This window comes from Myodes glareolus, chromosome 16, assembly GCF_982192425.1.
Source record: "Myodes glareolus chromosome 16, mMyoGla1.1, whole genome shotgun sequence".
Classification (NCBI taxonomy): Eukaryota; Metazoa; Chordata; class Mammalia; order Rodentia; family Cricetidae; genus Myodes; species Myodes glareolus.
Window position 1 is genome coordinate 30,361,634 of NC_142041.1, and position 21,032 is coordinate 30,382,665.

The following is a 21,032-nucleotide window of genomic DNA, read 5'->3' on the forward strand; positions in this document are numbered from 1 at the left end:
AATGTTCTGCCTACACACTAGAAGAGGGTACCACCAGATCTCATAGATGGTTGTGAGCCACCATGTGGGTGCTGGGACTTGAACTCAGATCCTCTGGATCTGAGCCATCTGTCCAGTCCTGACCCTAAACTTCTTATCTTCCTACCTCCGTCTGTTGAGTGCTGTGATTATGTGTTCCTCACTGAATTAACTTTACTTTTGATTATTTTTAACCTTTATTTTTATTTTTACTTTATGTGTATGGTGTTTTTGCCTGTTTGTTTGTCTGTGCATTGTATTCGAGTAGTACCTAAGGAGGGAAGAAGTTAGATCCTCTGGGATTAGATTTATAGGTGATTGTGAGCTACCATGTGGAATCTAACCCAGGACCTCTGGAAGAGCAGCAAGTGCTGGTAACCACTGAGCCATCTCTCCACCCCCTACTTCTTCTTAGTAGTAGTATTTTAGAATTTTTATTTTATATATGTGACTGTTTTGCTTATACTTATATCTATGTACCACATGTGTGAGGAGGCTAGAAGAAGGTATTTGGCCCTCTGGAATTGGAGTTACAGTTTTGAGCCATCATGTGGGTACTAGGAATCGAACCTTTATTCTTATTTTTTAAGGTAGCATACTTGTATCTGACTGCACAAATGAATCCAAGGCCTATGTTCATTGTCGGTGTTGTAAGGAATTGGAGGTAACCTTGCGTTTTCCACATTTCACCTGTTGTAATACTGCTTCCCACTCGGTAAAACGCTCAGTTGTGTGTGTCTCCTTTCCACTAATCACCTGACTGTTAGCACCCCACCATGTAAATCTAGGTCATGCAACATTTTACCTTGAACACGGTAAGCACTAAAAACATTAGGTGGTACTACGGAGATAGCTCAGTCGGTAAAGTGCTCGCCATGCAAGTGTTGGGACTGAGTGTGCTCCCCAGAGCTCACATCAAAAACAGGAGCTAATCTAGTAGCACATGGCTGTAGCCAGCACTGGGAGGTGGGGACAGGCGGGCCACTGGCTAGCCAGCCTAGCCTATTTCTAGCTCCAGGCCAGTGAGAGACCCTGTCTCATATATCAGGGTGACTGGCTCCTGAGGCCTCCACACACACTGAACTCACTTGAACATGCAAACACACAGAGGATATTAGATGGGTAGGTTTCTATAGCAGATGTGTCTGTGCCTCCATATGCGGTAGGGCTGTGTCACCCTCCATGACATGGCTCTGTGCAGCTGCCAAGGTACCTCAGGTAGGCAGCCACCTTTGCCCTCCCTCATTCTAGAGCTGCCATTGCCCATCTTACTCTGGGGATGAGAAGCACTTACATTTCATATAAAACAAAAGGCTGAGGGCTGAGGGACTTTCCAGTTTGGACATCTTTCACACGTAGGCTTTGGTCTTTATTTGACATGTTTGGAGACATTTTCTGTCTCTATTTTGACTGATTTTAGAGTTAGTTGTTGACCTCAGAAAACTGATTATTGAGTAGTTATGCTGTTTTGTCTCATTTAGATACAGCCAGAGTTCATTCAAAGTAATTGGTCGTTATATTACGTATCAGTCACTAGGGAGTTGCAGGGAACAGCTCCTGTTCTCAGTAAACTGCTTTAGGAGGAAGAAATTTGAATTTGTGCTAGGACTCTAACTGGGGAACGGATGACATTCTTTCACTCAAGCTCAGGTACAGTTTCAGGTCGGCTTACCCCAAGGACTCCGGAAAACAAGGTGGCAAAGCCATCCTTCTCAGTCGCACTCACACTCACCTTCAGTTGGTGATGGGCTCTGACGAGTTTCTGAGGAGAGCTGGAGAGATGCCGTCATGCTGGCAGGTCTAGTTCCAGGCTCACCAGAAGCAGCTGTCCCTGCTTCTGCTCTGCCGTCCAGTAGTCAGTCACAGCATGGCTGGGTGATCATGGCTCCGCTGGGCCCGACTAGGAGCCATGTCCAGTGTCTAGTTGTCTGACCAGTGGTTTGGATAGAAGTGTGTTAGCTGTGCAAACCTAGTGAACTGAATTCCATCTCTGGAACCACCCGTGGAGGGGTTACTGCCCTGGGAGTCCTCTCTGCTCTGCACAAGTTCATGCAGGAGGGACGACTCTTACACACTAATGATATAATAAATAAGTTTTTAAAAAGACCTGTACACTGCTCGAGTGGAACCTCTTTGGTTTTCTTCTCTGAAATGGATTTTCACCTCCACCTTCTCTATAAAACTGGAGGGAAGGTGCTCTTCAGTGCTCGTGCCTGACGGGGTTTTTCCCCAGCTCTAAGTAAATGTTAACAATTCCTTAGAAGCTTAAGATTCGTCCTGTGCACAGCCTCGCCTGTCAGGTAAGCAGGAAATCACCTGATATGGTGATAGATAAAATTTGAATATGGGTGTGCTCTTCTTTATGAATTAAGTATGTTATTGAAAAGCTTGTGAGTATGCCACCATACAAATCAAATAGTTGTAAATGTATTACTAGCTGACTCATTCCCCTAAGATATAAGCAGGTGTTTTATTGGACTAAATAGAACATTATTAAGGAAGCCAATCTATAGAGAAAATGGCCTGTTTTTGAGTATTCATGCTAATGTATGGTGTTAATACATTTTCTTTATTATATTTAGTTTTGACATTGCTAAAAATCTGTTTCTGCAGATAGTAAGTGTACTGTGCACTGCACTGTGGGTCAGAGGCACCGAGTGATTGATTGTTGTACCTCTAGCCATAGAAATCTAGATCAATCCAATTCTGAAGTCTATTTCACATGAGCCTTTCCCGCTTCCTTCAGAGGTTCAGACAGGCTGCTTGCATGTAAAACCTTATCTTCCGAGGGTGAGCTCTCAACCTTATTTTTATCTATGTGCATTCCTGGTGAGGCCCAGAGAAGGCTTCAGATTCCCTGGAACTGGAGTTGCAGGTGGTTTGGAGCTGCCCAGTGTGTGGCCAGGAATGAAACTAATGTTGCTGTAAGAACAGCATCTTGCCAGGCGGTAGTAGCGCACACCTTTAATCCCAGAGGCAGAGGCAGGCCAATCTCTGTGAGTTGAAGGTCAGCCTGGTCTACAGAGCTAGCTCTAGGAAAGGTTCCAAACCAAAAAAAAAAGGGGGGGGGGGAGAAGAAGAACAGCGTCTCTCCAGCCCCTTACAGCTTTTAGATGACCTCAGATTCTGTCAGAGTTGCCCAATAGTTTTGAGCAACAATGATCTTGAGATCTAGTTTTCTTCTATCAGAACACAGAATAGAAAATTTTATATCTTATGAACTAAGTGAATTTTAAGAATATCTCTTTTATCCAAAAAGTTTTGGTCATCTTATTATTGAGCTGGTATGAACTCACATGCCTTGCTATTGAGGTCGGGCTAGTCTGACTCACTTTGTAGCCTAGATTGGCGTCAAACTTGGAGTCCGTCTGTCTCATCTTCCTGAGTGTTGAGATTATAGATGTGCTCCATTGTGCCTGACTCCCAAAAGGGTTTTTAAATATTTATTTCTTTTTATTTCTTTTTATTTTATATGTATGGGTCTTTTGCCTGCATGTACATCTGTGTACTATGTGTGTGCCTGGTTCCCAGGGAAGCCAGAAGAGGACGTTGGATCCCTGGAACTGGAGTTACAGATGGTTGTTAGCTGCCATGTGTGTGCTGGGAATGGAACTGAGTCTTACGGAAGAGCAGCCAGTGCTCTTAACTGCTTGAGCCGTCTCTGCAGCCCCCCCCCCAAACTGTCTTATAGTTGATACTTGGATTATTCTGAGGGATGTAATTTGAACCTCTTTTTTTTCCCTTCCTGGCAAAGATCCAACATTAGCCAGGTGCTGTGGTGTGGTTGTGGCTTAAATGTGTTGCCTAGAGAGTCACGTGTTGGAAGCTTGGTCCCCAGAGGAGTGATGGTAAGGTGCGGGGCTTTCTGCTTCCTATGGTCTCTTCCTCTTGCTTTCTTTTTACAGATTGCGATGCCCTCTGCCATGAGGTGAGATTGCTGATAGAGCTTTTATCAGAGGTGTTTTGTATATAGAATTGTATATTTCATCATAGGAATGGAAAAAACGCTGAGCGGTAAGAGGAGAATTTATTGGCTCCTGAAACCAAGAAGTTGTATATATTAGCTTTAGTCAAGATTGGATTTTGGGGTCTTGACATCTTCAGGATGTCCTCTTTGAACACTGTTTTCTCTTACATTGGTCTTGGGTTGGTAAACATGGCCACCCTCAATGATAGACTTAAATCTCCCTCACAAGTTTACATTCTCCCTCCCTCTCGCTCGCTTCACAGTGCTCTGGGTACAAACAGTATCTCCTTGATAGCATCAATTAAAAGTTCATAGAGCAGACTCTTGGGTCATCTAACTTTTCTCTGAAACAATCTTGATGATTAGTGCAGTGGGTATCAAGTTGGCAAGGCCATCCTACATCATGTGTCAGAGCCCTGGCCAGTATGACCTTTACTTCATGGATCAAGAATGGGTTGGAAGGGGCTGGGGTGTGGCTCAGCTAGTAGAGTGCTTACCTAGCACCCATAAAGCCCTGGCTTTGATTCCTAACACTATATACCTTAACCCCAGCATTCAGAAGTTTGGGATCATTCTTGACTTAAGGAGATAGCTCAGCAGGTAAGCATGCTTTCTGTGCAAGCATAGGAACTTGAGTTTAAACCACAAGAATCCTCATAAGACACCAGGCATGGTCATGTGATGGACATAGCATTGTGCTGAATGGAGATGGAGACAGCCCACTGGGGCTGGGTAAAGACATAGCTCCAAGTTCTGTGAGCAACCCTCACATGAAAGGACTTAGGCAGAGGTTGGTAGAGCAGGACATCCTTCTTGGGCCTCCAGAGAGTGCCCACACAGACACATTCAGCACACATATGCATGCACTATCACACACACACACACACACACACACACACACACACACACGGAAAAAAAGTAATGCTTGGTTTAATAGTGAGTTTGAAGCCAGCTACATTAGACTGTCTCAAGAAAAAAATGGGGGTAGAAAGAAATTTCCTCCAAAAACATAGTAGACAGACAGACCCTTTGGAGCCCTTTGGAGATACGGTTTGAACGCTGGTTTGTGAGGAAACACTGACAGGTTTCCTACCTGGGGGCACTCACCTCAGAACTTCATGAGTCATGGCTTACAGTTTTGGAGGGTGACTAGGCTCGAGATGATCCTTGGGATTTATGATTGTCAGGGTCAGCCAGTCATCTTGCTGAAGTCATCTTGAAGTCAAGCTTCCGTGGATTCTGTCAGCTCTTCAACGAGGCTTCCTCACAGTTTGGTGGCTGGGTTCCAGGAATAAGCAAGAAAGACAAGACAAGAGCTACCTTTTGTTGTTTTTCTTTCTTTCTTTCTTTCTTTTTAAGATTTATTTATTAATTATGTATACAGCATTCTGCTTGCATGTGTCCCTGCAGGCCAGAAGAGGGCACCAGATCTTATTACAGATGGTTGTGAGCCACCATGTGGTTGCTGGGAATTGAACTCAGAACCTCTGGAAGAACAGTCAGTGCTCTTAACCTTTGAGCCATCTCTCCAGCCATTGTTGTTGTTTTTCAATAGGGTTTCTCTGTATAATAGCCCTGGCTAGTCCTGGAACTTATTCTGTAGACCAGGCTGGCCATGAACTCACAGAGATCCACCTGCCTCTGCCTCCTGAGTGCTGGGATTAAAGGCATGAGGCACCACCACTTGGCTAAGAGTCTTTTTATGGCCATCTGCAAGTCACATAGTGTAGCTTTTTCCATAGGGATTTAATCTGGCTTTGGAGGAAACAGACCCCATTTCTTGGGTAAGTGTTAAATGACATTGTAAGAAAGCATGTGAGGTTGGAAGTATTACTGTTGCCAGCCACTGAGACACAGAATCTGCTACACGTATTGCTTTGCTCCAGGTAACTAGCTTTGTGAAGAAAATGAAATATAAATTAAGCTATGTATGCTATTTCTGGGTTGACCTTATTTTGTCTAAATGATTGTGTTGCCTTGTTCTCTTTTCAGCTCTCAGGCACTTTTCCTTCCTCGTAGCCTTTTGGGTTCTTGCTCACTAGCAATAACCTCAACCCTGATGCCTAATTTATTAAAAGGATAAGTCAGGACCACCCTTTTGTAACAGAAGTCAAAGCAGAAAGGCCCTTCCTCCCAGCTCACCCAGAACAGGGCACCCGCAAGTTCACATGTAGGTGCTCTCTTTGGAACCACGCACCTTGAGCAGGTGTCTGCACTGACAAACCTGTTGAGCCATTGCTTACAAGGGAGCGCCTCGAGGAGAGTCTTCCCTTGAGCTCCAGTGACTGGCTTTGCTGCAGTTCTTCAGAGCTCCTGCTATTGCTCTGCATTTCCAAGCTGGAGTGTTAGCCTCCTAAGTCTCGGGGGCCCTGTTAGAGCTTTCTAATTGTTCTTCGTGTCAGGTAGGTTCTGCCGGCTATAAGCCCTAACTGATAGGTGGGTCGACTTCAGGCAGCTCTGTTTTAAAACCTAAATTAGTTGATCAGATTAGTTTCAGTGTGGTTCGGACTGTCATCAAAAAGCAGGGGCTGGAGAGATGCTCAGTGGTTAAGAGCATTTTCTTCTTGTCAAGGACCTGTGTTGAGTTCCCCACACCCCATGTTGGCTTAAATGATCCATAACTTCAGTTCCAGACGATTTAGTGTCCCATTCTGACTTTCAGTGGTACCAAGCACATATGCAGACAAAACACTCATACACATAAAATAAAAATAAATCTTTTTAAAAACGGGGGAGGAGGCAGTAACCACAGTAGCACATGTTTATTTTAGCTTTTGATTTGCAGCATTCCATTTCTTCACAGCTTGATGGTCTAGTCAGTCTAGACAGCCTGCAGCGCAGATGTGGCTGGCCTTGACTTCAGAGAAATCATCCTGCCTCTGTCTCCCAAGTGCTGGGATTAAAAGAATGTGCCACTGGGTCTGACCCCTAAATATATATTTAATTAAATTATAATCACATCACTCCACCCTGTCTCTTTCCTCCCTCCAACCCCAGTCTCTTAAACTGATGATCTCTTTTTCTTTTATTATTATTAATACATACATAGATGCACAAATGTATTAATACAACCTGCTGCTGAGTCTGTTGTTTGTAGGTATATGATTTTAGGTCTGGCTGTTGTATTGGATAACAAATTAGGAGGCTCATCCCAAGGAGAGGCTGAGTCTCCCTCTCTTCAGCAGTCATTAATTGCCTGTAGTTCTTTGTCTAAGGATGGTCTCTCTCCTGAATATCTCCTCTTGTACCAGAGGGGTTCCAGTTCTCAGTTTGTTTTTAGACCTTGGTCTTGAGAGATTGGAGTGATATGCTGGATTTGGTGTGAAAGTTCCTGGTGTGTGCCTGAGATAGATCATAAACCAAATACAAGTGCAAGCCATTAGAGGATAATCAGTTAGTGTCAGGGAATTGTGCCTCTCTATAAGAACCATGTGTCTATAAGCTCTTGACTTTTGGAGGTGCTGGAACAAATGACAGGGTCTCCATTTGAAGCACTGGCTGGCTTCAAGTCCAGTCTTCTATTGTGCTGACAAGCACCACCATTTCCAGAGTGAGTTCATTGTATTCTGGCCATTTCCCCTCTTGTGTCCGAATAGTTTCTCTGAAGACATAACTGATTAACATCTGGTCTCACTTGTCCCTGGTTGGCCTTATCTCATCACTGGGTGAGATCTGCTCTGATTGGTCTGATCTGATCCCACATTGGGAGTGGGCAGGTGACAAATATCAAGGAGTTGGTGCCTGGAAACCCTTTATGTCAGCTGGGATTAAAGGTGTGCCACCAAACCTGGCCCTGTTTCTTTAGAAAAAAAAAAAAACTGATGCATTGTTTTACTGTCTTCCACTATTATTTAAGCCCTTATCTTGGGCCATTTCAGCTGCCTCTGTAGTCTCTTGTTAAAGTCTATGGACCATGGGAAATTTTCTTCAAAAGAGTGCTCTTGGAATCAGTTTCAGTTTGCGTGTTCTCTGTAGAAAACCAGGTTGGCGTTAGACCTTGACATTTTAGTGATGACCTTTTACAGAAAAGAGTGGTAGTTTCTCCTCAAGATTCTGACATTTTAAAAAGTAAGCAGATTTTTCTCACAGCTGCTGCCTGTTGAAGAAGGCACTGAATAGAATCCTTTTGTTATAAGTCCAAGTTGAAGCCAGGCATGGTGATGTACACCTTAATCCCAGCACTAAGGAGGCAGAGGCAGGCAGATCTCTGTGAGTCTGAGGCCAGCCTAGTCTACAGAGTGAGTTCCAGGATCAGCCAAGGGCATAGAAAAACCCTGTCTTAAAACAATCAAACAAAAAGTCTAGGTTGAAATACAGTTTAGTTGAGAAGTAGTAATTACTTCCTGTAGAGTTGCTGAAGATTAGGAGTAATGTAAATAAAAAGTACTTAGGGCTGGGGAGATGGCTGTGTGGGTAAAGTGCTTGCCGAGCAAGCGTGAGGACCTGAGTTCAGATCCCCAGGCCCACTTAAGGCTGGAGGCAGTAATGTGTGTACAAACCCAGCACTCCTATGGTAAGGTGGGATGTGAGGGAGACAGGAGAATCCCAGCTGGCACATGGATGGGAACCAGACCCCATGATAGAAGGTGAGGACCAGTACTCAAATTTGCTCTGACTTCCACATGTGGTGTGTGCCCTCACTCACAGGAACACACAGATTTTTAAAAAAATAGCACAATTATTGGCAAGTGTGCAAGGACAGGGCTTGAGAATAATTACTACCGCAGGTCCCTCTGTTAGTCATTCTGGAGACTGTCCCAACATTGCTGGCTCTGTTCTCTACAGTAGGAGAGAAAGCAAGTAGCTTTTCTCTGATAGGGTTCAGGTTTACCCCATCTTGTTGCAAGGGAGAGGCCGCTTGTTTGTCCCAACTGCCTGGCTAGCTTACACCTGAAATAACCACACAGAAATTGTATTAATTAAATCACTGCTTGGCCCATTAGGTCTAGCCTCTTATTGGCTAACTCTCACATCTTGATTTAACCCATTTCTATTAATCTATGTGTCACCACATGGCTGTGGTTTACCAGAAAAGTTTCGGCACGTCTGTCTCTAGTGGCTCCATGGTGTCTCTCTGACTCTCTTCTTCCTCCCAGCATTCAGTTCTGTTTTCTCCACCTACCTCAGTTCCGCCCTATCAACTAGGCCAAGGCAGTTTCTTTATTCATTAACCAATGAAAGCAACACAAACAGAAAGACCTCCTCCACCACCTTCTCTTAGTTCTTAATGCAACTTTTGTATCAGTTTACTCTGGAAGGCAGGGGTTCTCTATCTGTGCTCAGTAATTGCACTGTTAGGTTAGTTTAGTTGTGTTTTTTGATATTTTAAGAAAGGTTCTCACTATGTAGTCTTTGCTAGCCTACGTAGCTAGGTCAGGCTGGCCTAGAACTCATAGGATCCGCCTGCCTTTGTCTCTAAGTGCTGGGACTAAAGGGTGTGCCATGTGCACCACATCTGTTCCAGTAATTACATTTTATTTAATCTCCCCAAAGCCTTAAGCTCTTGGCCTTTGGTAAATTTGGTGCAGGTCTGGGGTAATATGTGGTAACTACCACCTGTCCCTCTTGGTAGACTACAGGAATCTTGGTAGAGCAAGTAGGCATGCTTGTGTAACTGCCATTCTGTGTGACAGACAAGGGGACATGTGTATTTGGGTATGATTTGCTGTTGGAAAGTCATCAAAGATTTAAAAACTGGAAGGGGGTTGGGAGATGGCTCAGCAGGTAAGGGTGATTGCTGTATAATCATAAAGGCTTGAGTTTAGATCTCCTGTCACCTCTGTAAAAATCTGGGCCTTGTTGTTCATGCCTGTATTCCTAGCACAGAGGTAGGTGGAGATACCAGGATTGCTGGGGCTTGCTGACCATCATCCTAAACCCAGGTTCAGTTTCAAAGGAATGTGTGGACAGCGATAGAGCAGAACACCCAGCATCCTCTGTGCCCTCCCCACATGTTCACGATAAGATAAAGAACACAGTAATGAAAGACTGCTGCCTGGGGAACTCTGCTGTTCTGGCACTCACTCTCCAGGCAGAGCTGACACAGTGCCCTCAGTTGCTACAATAGACTCTTGGTTTTCCTGGACTAGGAGTGGCCATGATCTGGTCAACTCTGGCTTGTTTGGGAAGACTAGGGTACAGGGCAAGTGAGCTCCTTGGCATGCTGCCCTCACTTGTAACTCTTAGGAAAAGCTGTGTAGTGTTTGTGATTTGGAGATTGCAGTGATCATAGGGTATATACCTTTGAAATGTCAAAGATTAGCTATGAATTTTTTAAGTTTTATGTATGTATATATGAATTTTTTTGTTGTTATGTAATCCTGGCTGTCTAGAACTAACTATATAGATCAAGCTGGCCTCAAATTCAAAGAAATCTTCCAGCTCTGCCCCCTGAGTGCTGAAGTTAAAGGCATAGGTATTATTGTGTGTGTGTGTGTGTGTGTGTGTTCTTTTTAATCTCATGGTTTTACTAGGCTTGTAGCTATGAAATAAAATGCCAGTAATCCCTTGTTCTATCCCTTTTCTGCCAAATTCTTTGGCAGAGGAAACCATTTTCAGGTGTCTATGTTGCCTTCCACTGTTGCCGTCTGGACATCATTTCAGTATATTTGAGACAAGCTAACAGTTGGCATTCCTAAGGGGGGACCTTATCACAGCTGGCATCCTTCTGGGGAGGCTCTTTATCGTGGCACTTCTTCCTCTCTCTCTCTCCCACTGTCTCAGACATGGGTGGTGTTCATATTATTATGACTACAGAGTTCTGTCCACAGCTGTGCAGCACTGTGTACTACTGGGCAGCTGCCTTTCCCCCAGAACACTGCCTCATTTAAAGAATTTTTAAAATGCTTGTATTTTCTTTTCGTAAAAGACTTTATTTTTATTTTTAACTTTATGCATACTTGTGTGTGCCTTAGGTGGTCAGAAGAGGGTGTCAGATTCCCTGGAGAGATAGTTACAGGCAGTTGTGAGCTATCCTGTGTGGGTGCTGGAAATGAATTTGGGTCCTCTGGAAGAAGAGCAAATACTCTTAGCCCTGAGCCAGCTCTCCAGTCCCCTTGTTTTTCAATGATGTGTCTTCACATTGGGGAAATTGCTCGATTCTTGACATTCAGCCGCATAGAGCGATCCATTTCTTTTACTCCCTTGGGAAGAATACTTCAACTTACTGCTCCAGAATGAACAACCTAGCTCGCCGTGTTGACGGTCTCTGTTTTCAGACTTCTCTTTGTCTGCTGTTGTGTTTGTTTCCCAAATTGTAGGGTCAGAGCCTGGGATCTGGCAGTCTCAACCAGCTAGGCTCTGTCACTTGTCTCCAATAAGCCAATTAAAGAGAATGGTAATAGTGAGAAACAGAGAACGGAGATGTGTTCACCATGGCCACGTCGAGGAGAGGAACAAGCAAAGAGCCCAAGACCTTCCAAATCCATGCTAGGGTTACTGACACAAGGTTAGGTTTAAACAGAGGGTGAGCGGAATCCATACCTACGCAGTCCCTGTGTCTGGGTGTAGTTGTGCTCATTATTGACCCATCCTTCTTCCTTTCTTCCTTCCCCCAGCATGAGAATCCTTGGAAATTTAATTCTCGGAGTCTGTTGTTCCAGTAGTCTGGCACAGGTGCCTCGCTAAAACATCTTCTCTCCTGCCAGGGTATACAGTGACTCTAAGTTTCCTATGTTGCTCCTTTGTTGTTTGTTTGTTTTCTTGCTTGCATAAGTGCATCCTTTAGTAATTTCCTGAGACAAGAAATGTAGGAGATAACCTTTGTGTTCTTGCTTCTCTAAAAATGCTTTAGTTTGGCATCATAATTGTGTAACAGTTTAGGAGTGGTGTAGTGATATTTTGTTTGTCTAACAAATAAAGCTTGCCTGAAGATCAGAGTGCAAACTTAAGCCACCAGTTAGCCATAGAAGCCTGGTGGTGGTGGCACACACCTTTAATCCCAGCACTTGGTAGGCAGAGACAGGTGAATCTCTGAGTTTGAGGCCAGCCTGATCTACAGGTCAAGTTCCTGGACGCGTTCCATAGCTACAGAGAAACCCTGTCTTGAAACACCGGGAGGAGAGAAGGGAGAAAAAAAAAGAATCAAATGTAGTGATATTTTGCTTGTAATCTAACAAATAAAGCTTGCCTGAAGATCAGAGTGCAGAGCCAAGCCTCTAGTTAGCCAGAGAGCCCAGGCAGTGCTGGTGCACACCTTTAATCCCAGCACTCAGGAAACAGAGGCAGAGGGATCTCTGTGAGTTCAAGGCCACCCTAGGCTACACCAGTTGAATCTGTCTTAAAGAGAATCAGAGCTCACACACAAGTGATCCCAGCACTAGGGAGGTGGAGACAGGTGTTATATGGCTGGGTGAAGAGAAGAATATAAGGTGGGAGGAGACAGGAGCTCATTGCAGTCTTGAAGCACTCTGAGGATTTGTGGAGACAGGATCTTGCCCCCTTTTCCATCTGAGGATTTCGTAGAGGTAAGAACTTCAGTGGCTGGCTGCTCTGCTTCTCTGATCTTTCAGCATTTACCCCTAATATCTGACTTCAGACTTTTATTCTTAAGACCGGTTAGAGTTCACGCTACAGATGGAATTCTCTGTTGGAAATAATTTTTCTGAAGCATTTTGAAGGAATAATACCCTTCAATATTGCTTTGAAAGAGTCTAGTGCTAATGTTATTCCTAATGTTTTGTGAACTGCCACTAGTACCCCGTCACTGGCTCCCAAACTGACTTTTTTTTTTTAAATTTAAAGTTTTATACCATTGACTACTTGTGTGTTTGTGCATGAGTAGCTCAGAGGACAACTACAGTTTCCATTTCTCCCCACACTGGTTCAGATCCCCAACATTCTGAGCAGTCCCACCTGCCCCAGATGATCTCCTCAAGCTTCTCCCTCCTGTCCTCGAGTTTCTGAAGAGGCGTTAGGCTTCTGAACTACTCCCCTTTTCCTTGTTCAGTTCTGCTTTCCTTTCTCTTACCTTGAGGTTTGCTCAGTGATTTTCTTCCAACTCTATGTGTACAGTTTTTTGCCATTTTTAAATTCCCAGTACTTCTTTCTTTCTTTCTGTCCACCAGCTTGTCCCTTTGTTTCCTCTCCTCCCTTCCCCTTTCCTTTCTCTCCCCTCACCCACAGACTGGCTTTGAACTTTCAGTACTCCTACTTCAGCCTCCCCAGTGCTGGAATTAAATCATGTGCCACCATAAACATGCGCTTTCTTGTTTCCAGAACATCCCTCCTTATAAATATTTTTTTTAAAGTGTTGGGGATGGGTAGAAGCTGAGGAGATGGCTTAGTGATTAAGAGCACTAGCTGCTCTTGTAGAGGATCCACATTTAATTCTCAGCCCCCGTATGGAGGCTCATAACCATCTGCAGCTCCAGTTCCATGCCATCCATTGCCTCCTTCTGGCCTCCTCAGGCACCAGGCATACATGTGTCACACAAAAATACATGCAGCAAACACCATACACATAAGATAACAATAACCCAATCATTAAAGAAACAAAGCCGGGCAGTGGTGACATATATTGTTGATCCTAACACTTGAAGGCAGAGGCAGGCGAATCTCCGAGTTCAAGGCCAGCCTGGTCTACAGAGCAAGTTCCAGGATGGCAAGGACTAAACAGAAACCTTGTAACTTTATTGTGAAAAACAAAAGATATTCTTATTTCATGGATGTGCTATCTTATCTGAGGCCATTAATTAAAGGTTTTTTTAACCTCAGTTTTCCCCCTATATCATTTCTGTTTGTTCCAAATGTTTCCCTGTGCTTTTCTGTTTGTTACTTTGCCACCATCATCATTATTCCATTATACGTGTATGAGTATTTTATCTACATGTATGTCTGTGTGCCACATGTGTGCCAGGTATCTGTGGAGTCCAGAAAAGGGCATCAGATCCCCGTAGCTGGAGCTACAGACAGTTGGGAGCTGCCACGTGGGATCAACCCCGTGTCCTCCGAAGAGCAGCCAGTGCTCTGACCAGTGAGCCATCTCTCCAGCCCTGGCGCTCTGCATTGTGTGCTTGAGTTTCATTCTCTCAGCCGCGTGCGCTCTTCCTTCACATTCACAGTAGGAGTGGAGCCTGGACTGATTGGCAGCTGAGTGGATGGGTTGGCCTTGAAGATGAATGTATTTTGCTGGGACTCGAGTTTTTTAGTGGGCTTTTCAGTTATCCTATAATGTAAAAACAGCAGTTTTCTTGGAAAGTATGGGCGTGGCTGCTTGTCATGTAGTCTCTGAGCAGGTAGAGGTGGGAGTGCTGGAGGTGAGGGACTGTGCAGACTTAAAGCTTCAGCTTCCCGTGAAGTGACTCATCCCCCACCAGGGGTTCTCAGTAGAACTCCCCAGTCCAGGGAGGGCTCTTTCCCAGCAGACCGTCAGCACTCCCTCCCCCGCTGGCAGAGGCAGGGCCCTGTGCTTGTCCCTGCTGCTGCTGCTTCCTTCTAGCAGTACCTAGAGTTGTGTCATTGGTCTGTTCTACCTGAGTTTAGTTCTGTCTTACTGGCTCTTTCATCTCTAGTACTGGACATGCTAGGCCTTATGTGTTCATGTCCTGTCCTGGGCTTAGTAATTCATTTAAACCCCTGTCCTAGGAGCCAGAAGTTTCTCCACTGAGAAGAAAAAATAGCCTGTCCTGCTTTAGCTGTAGAGCCCCAGGAGGGGCACAGATGCCTCATTGGCATCATCAGCCTTGTTAAACCACAGAGGGAGGGCAAGTCTCTGCTCTGGTCTGAGGTAGAGACTTGGAATAGATGGGCAGCTACAAAGTTGCTAGAAAATGTAGTAATTTCTTAAATGAAAATAAGCAAGTTCTTATTTCAAATAATTCCAGGAAGTATGCAGATGTTTACCGGTTCCAGACTCAGCGTTAAAAGGCACAGGGCCCTTCTTTTTCCCTTCTAACTTACTTTATTGAAAACTTTCAAATATGTGAAAATATGTACTTTTCCCCTTCTAACTTGCTTTATTGAAAACTTTCAAATATGTGAAAATATGTACTTTTTCCCTTCTAACTTGCTTTATTGAAAGCTTTCAAATATGTGAAAGTACGTACTTTTGGAGCAAATTTACTGTCTTAGCTGTAAGTATTTCCATCTCTTTTAAAAAGAAATCATAGCACACGCCACCCAAAGGGAAGATTAAATTTATCAAACACAAGCAACATTGTAAGTAGTCATTTTGGTTAGTTTTGTAGGTGCCCTGTACACAGTTCCTGAAAACATTTGGTTTAAGCCTATTCATGGCCTCTCTTCCTTTTCTGTTTTTTTAAAAGTACAGTCTCTTAGGCTTTCTTGTATTGTAATGTATTGCTGTAAAACATCTTATTAAGCATGTAATCCATGCACTTATAGCAAATCTGTGAGTTATGCCACTGTGACCATAATTGAACTTGGTTAACATTTTTGTCACATGCACTGGGATCCCAGTCCCAGCCCTCAGGTCAGTACAAGTTACCGTATATTTTCTTTTGCTGTGCCCTGATTTTTCTTTCTTCTTTTCTTTATTTTATTTCACGTTTATGAGTGTTTGGCTCCACATATCTGTGTACCCACATGTGCAATATCCCCAGAGGCCAGAAGAGGTCATCAAAGTCCCCTGAAACTGGAGTTACAGTGGCTGCAAGCCACCATATGGGTGCTGGGAACTGAACTGGGGCCTCAGGAAGAGCAGTCAGTGCTCTTAGCTGCTGAGCCTTCTCTCCAGCCCTGGCTTTTATACCTTTAATACAACAACCCTCCGAACAACAGTACCTGTAGTGCTGGTGTCAGGCTGCAGGAAGCGGTGTGGGAGTGAGTGCCCGTGTGCAGTCTGCCACCACCCTCTGTATGCCAGAGTTCCTCTCTGCTGCTGATTTGCCCTTTCACCAAGGTTGCTAAGGCTGCTGGAATTTCTTGGCATTCGCTATTCTAGGAAATGCTGAATGCTAACAAATTTCAGTGGGGCAAATAAGCCTCCTCCCACATACTGGGCTTTTCCAACAGACCCTCAGTGTCCTAAGCAAGTTAACAGGAAGGGCTAAGGGATCTCATGTGTGTACTTGGATCTGGAGCTTGAGCTGAACTGACTTTTGCTCCTTAGTTGACAAGTTCATATATGTAGGCCCACTGTTAGACATCACAAGCTTTCAAAGCTCCAAATGTGGCCAGCATGCTTTAAAGTTGCCTTAAATCACATTTTTATTTATTCTGTGTGTGTGCGTATGTGCATGTCGCCTGCTGTGTGTTTAGCAGTCAGATCACGACTTTTAGGAGTTGGTTCTCTGGGACCCAGGGATAGAACTCAGTTTGTCAGCAGGAACATTGACTGGCTGGGCCATCTTGCCAGCCCCACACGCTCTACTGCAGTCTGTGTACTGGCTCTGCGTTAAGCTTCATTAGGAAATAACACTTTTTTCCTTGTGTTTCCTATAGGACAATGGATTTTCCTGGTCACTTTGAGCAGATTTTTCAGCAGTTGAACTACCAGAGACTTCATGGCCAGCTCTGTGACTGTGTCATTGTAGTGGGGAACAGACATTTCAAAGCCCACCGCTCCGTGCTGGCAGCATGCAGCACGCATTTCCGAGCTCTGTTCTCTGTGGCAGAGGGAGATCAAACCATGAACATGATCCAGCTCGATAGTGAGGTAGTGACAGCAGAGGCCTTTGCCGCGCTGATTGACATGATGTATACCTCCACCCTCATGCTAGGGGAGAGCAATGTTATGGATGTCTTATTGGCAGCCTCTCACCTGCATCTGAACTCGGTTGTTAAGGCATGTAAACATTACCTGACAACAAGGACGCTGCCCATGTCTCCCCCCAGCGAGCGTGTTCAGGAGCAGAGTGCTCGCATGCAGCGCTCTTTCATGCTGCAGCAGCTGGGACTGAGCATTGTGAGCTCAGCCCTCAGTTCCAGCCAGAGTGGCGAGGAGCCTCCAGCCCCCATGAGCTCATCCATGCGCAGCAACCTGGACCAGCGGACACCCTTCCCCATGAGACGCCTTCACAAGCGCAAGCAGTCTGTAGAGGAGCGGGCCCGGCAGCGCCTGCGCTCCTCCATGGATGAGTCTGCCATTTCAGATGTTACTCCAGAGAGTGGGCCTTCGGGCGTTCATTCCCGAGAGGAGTTCTTTTCGCCAGATTCTCTGAAAATTGTGGATAATCCTAAACCTGATGGGATGGCTGACAACCAGGAAGACGGTGCTATGCTGTTTGATCGGCCTTTTGGTGCCCAAGAAGATGCCCAGATGCCCAGCCAGTCAGATGGCAGTGCTGGCAACATGGCCTCTCGTGCAACTCAGGTTGAAACAGGTTTTGAACAAGAAGCTGTAGCCGAGAAAGGCAGTTTCCAGTGTGAAAACCCTGAGGTCGGGCTTGGGGAGAAGGAGCACATGAGAGTGGTGGTGAAGTCCGAGCCCCTGAGCTCTCCCGAGCCACAGGACGAAGTGAGCGACGTGACCTCCCAGGCAGAGGGCAGCGAATCTGTGGAAGTGGAAGGCGTGGTGGTCAGTGCTGAGAAGATAGACCTCAGCCCTGAAAGCAGTGACCGGAGCTTTTCGGATCCCCAGTCCAGTACAGACAGGGTTGGGGACATCCACATCTTGGAAGTCACAAATAATCTAGAACATAAGACCTCTTTCAGCATTTCAAATTTTCTCAACAAGAGCAGGGGGAATAACTTTAGCGCAGGTCAGAGCACCGATGACAACATCCCAAATACCACCAGTGACTGCCGGCTGGAGGGGGAGGCCCCTTACTTGTTGAGTCCAGAGGCTGGGCCTGCAGGTGGGCCTTCCTCTGCCCCGGGTTCCCATGTGGAGAACCCATTCAGTGAACCTGCAGACTCCCATTTTGTCAGGCCTGTGCAGGAGGTGATGGGCCTGCCGTGTGTGCAGACCTCAGGCTACCAAGGAGAACAATTTGGGATGGATTTTTCTAGGTCTGGCCTGGGTCTCCATTCTTCCTTCTCCAGGGCAATGATGGGTTCCTCAAGAGGAGGAGGCAGTAACTTTCCATACTACCGACGCATAGCTCCCAAAATGCCGGTTGTAACTTCTGTCCGGAGCTCACAGATCCCTGAAAACCCTGCCAGTTCCCAGCTGATGATGAATGGGACCACCACATTTGAAAACGGCCACCCTTCCCAGCCTGGCCCTCCGCAGCTGACCAGGGCCTCTGCGGATGTCTTATCAAAGTGCAAGAAGGCCTTATCAGAGCACAATGTCTTGGTGGTGGAGGGGGCTCGCAAGTACGCCTGCAAAATTTGCTGTAAAACCTTTCTGACTTTGACAGACTGCAAGAAGCACATCCGAGTTCACACAGGCGAGAAGCCATACGCCTGCCTCAAGTGTGGCAAGCGGTTCAGTCAGTCCAGCCACCTGTACAAACACTCGAAGACCACCTGCCTGCGCTGGCAGAGCAGCAACCTCCCCAGCACGTTGCTCTAACCATCTCTGCTCGTGAGACGTACACGGGCCAGGTCTGGACTGAAATTAAAGTCGTTGTTGGCAGGCCGCTAATGCCACTGGACGTGAGGCCTCAGCTGGCTGGTGTTTCTTTGAATTTCAGCCAGTAGGAAGCAGAGAACTGTTCGGTGTCAGGCTTACACGGCAGCACTCTGAGGGAGGTGTGCACCAGGGAAAGCGACCGGAACCAAGGCCTTGCTTAAGGTTGAGTGCAGTTTGTCACTGATAGTTTGTCAATGATGTTAAGAGTGTCACATTTAGAAATGGAAGCGATTGAAAAACATTTTAACACTATTTTAAAGCCCTGTGAAGCATTTAATTAAATTCCTACACCCTCTGATGGGAATATCTCATCCCTGTACAGCAGTGCAAAACATACTTAGGTGTAACCAGGTAACTCGGTGCTGTCTGAAAAGAAAGGGCCCTGGAGAACAAGTCTGCCACAAATGCTTTAAAGTGTGTCCTGAGCTAGTCCTAGGCCTCAGAAAGGACTGTATTTTTTTTTTTTTTAATCTGAGTTGCAGTCACCGATACTGCCCTCTGATGGTGCTGACTGGTCCAGGGAATACACCCTTGGACTAACAGGTGTATATACTTTTGAATCATCTCTGTGAAATAGGTGTTTTTATTTTATTTTTTCCGATTTTTAAAACAAAATTGTAAGTGGAGTGTGTACTTGTAGGGGTGATGGTGGGGTGTTTCTCTGTGTGCTGTGTTAGCAGTGTTTCCAATGATGTACTTCTGATGTCGTAGTTCTGTTTGAAGTCAGCAGGAAGCTAGTGTCTCTTGTCGTTCTGGTAATATGGAGTCCTGTTTTGTGGGGTTCATGGTACATACGCCTTTCACTCCATCCAGTCTGGCTGGCCCCGTCACCTGAGATCAGCTACTCTGCTTTGTTAGTTCTCACTCCCAAGCCCCATAGACCCTCTCTCCAGGCAGGACCAGCTGAACTAACCACAGCAACCACAGTTCTATGACCTCGGCTGTCATGGGGTCGCTCCTTTAACGGTCAGCGTCTAGTTATTTGAAACCTAAATGTGGTAGTGTTCACGGCTCAGTCTTTTCCAGGCTTTGGAAGAGTTAGGCAGCCCACAGCATAGAACTCACCAGAAACATCCAAGGCTCTTAGAGAGGCATTCGGTTCTTTGTCCGGTATCTCTGTGTCCTCCCTCTGCCTTGCTGGCAGGGCTGCTGCTCCCGGTGTGCACCTAGGGAACAGCACGGGACCATGCATATCTGTAGCTCATTTAGTTCATTCGTGGACAAGAATTCTTTTTCCATTTATCTTTCTTCAGGGACACCAAACCATTGTGCATAATTCAGAGAAATTCAGTTCTTAAGCGCAGAAAGCTCCACATTTCTCTATTTCCTAAACAACGAGTGTGCTTCTCCTAAGCTAGTGTGACCATGAGTCTGTGGGTAGACGTGGGTAGACCTGTAATGTTGAAAGGGCATGCCATCTGAGCTGAGTTCCAGGGAGGAAAGGCCCATTGGAAACCTGGGCCCTTCTTCTAAGCAGGTGTGTGGGAAAGAGACCATTGAAAGACAGCAGTGGCTTATTGTCAGCAGAACTGTCGAGACATGATGGGGGTGGGTCTCTATATCCACCGTCATGATGTAGGAACCCGTGGGAGCGGGGGTCAGCATGGAGAACCAGAGATGCCCTGCTGGGCGAGGAGCCAGTGTCACAGGCAGAGAGTGGCAGTCATCCCTCCTATCTTAAGGATGTGGTGTTTGGAGTCTACCCCTCGCCTCAGCTTGGATACAAATGGACTTTGCTTTGGGACCCGCCTCTCCACTGCTGGATGGACCTGGAATCTCATCTACCTCGTAGTCAGTCTCTACGTGTGAGAAGCAAGCTTGCAGGCCAGTGTCCTCCAACACGCTGTAGCCCTTAAAGATTCCCAAGGGGCCCTGGGAAGCTAGACCAGGGTTGCTGTGACCTGGAGTTCTGCTGGGATTCTAACTGATACTGGGGACCTGACTTTTGATTTTTTAGCCTTAATTATAGCCCGGCATAATCATGTACAATCTTCTGGAGATCGCATCAAGTGTAGAGGCACCTTGTTGGTGCTAATGCTGGTCAAAGCAGATTTTGAAATAAAAAATTTGCCATATTCATGCTTCTAAATACGTGTTCTCCTCTACTTAGGTTAAAGTCGAAACAAAACAGGGAAGTGCTTCTCTACTGGCCCCACTGCTGGGTGGGCTTCAAATCAGTGAGCCTCCAATAGGAATGCTGGCACCCAGCAGTTCCTCCTGCTTTCCCCTCCCCCGCACCTGTCTGTGCCATGGCCATGTGGGAGGTTTTGCCATGGCAGTGCTTGTGGCCTGGCCCTGGGGAGGAGTGAAGGGCGATTTCATAGGGGCTTCTACCTGGGGTGCAGAGGGAACAACAGGTAGCTATGGATCCAGATCTCAAAACTGGGAATCCTTCTGCCTTCACTATGGTTGACAACAGTGCTGATCTCACCCCCTCCTTTCCTGCAGCTTTCCCCTCTGCTTTCTGCTCTTTCATCGGGGTGCAGGTATTGGGTTCAGGTGCCGTTTCTCTGGTTCTCCTGGTCTTTGCTCCGTGAGGGCAGCGTGGGAAGCAGAGCCAAGGCAGAT

At 45.9% G+C, this 21,032-nt stretch overlaps 1 protein-coding gene across 1 annotated transcript; it reads left to right on the forward strand.

Moving 5' to 3' along the window:
• Positions 1-16,391: 16,391 nt before the first annotated feature.
• On the forward strand, positions 16,392-20,553 carry Zbtb5 (zinc finger and BTB domain containing 5). Its single transcript, XM_048420240.3, has one exon. The coding sequence runs from the start codon at positions 16,392-16,394 to the stop codon at positions 18,402-18,404; it is 2,013 nt and encodes a 670-aa protein (XP_048276197.1). The 3' UTR covers positions 18,405-20,553.
• The last annotated feature ends 479 nt before the right edge of the window (positions 20,554-21,032 follow it).

Excerpts from the sequence above, each read along its gene's own strand:
- Zbtb5 (XM_048420240.3), top strand. The coding sequence starts at position 16,392 with ATGGATTTTCCTGGTCACTTTGAGCAGATTTTTCAGCAGTTGAACTAC.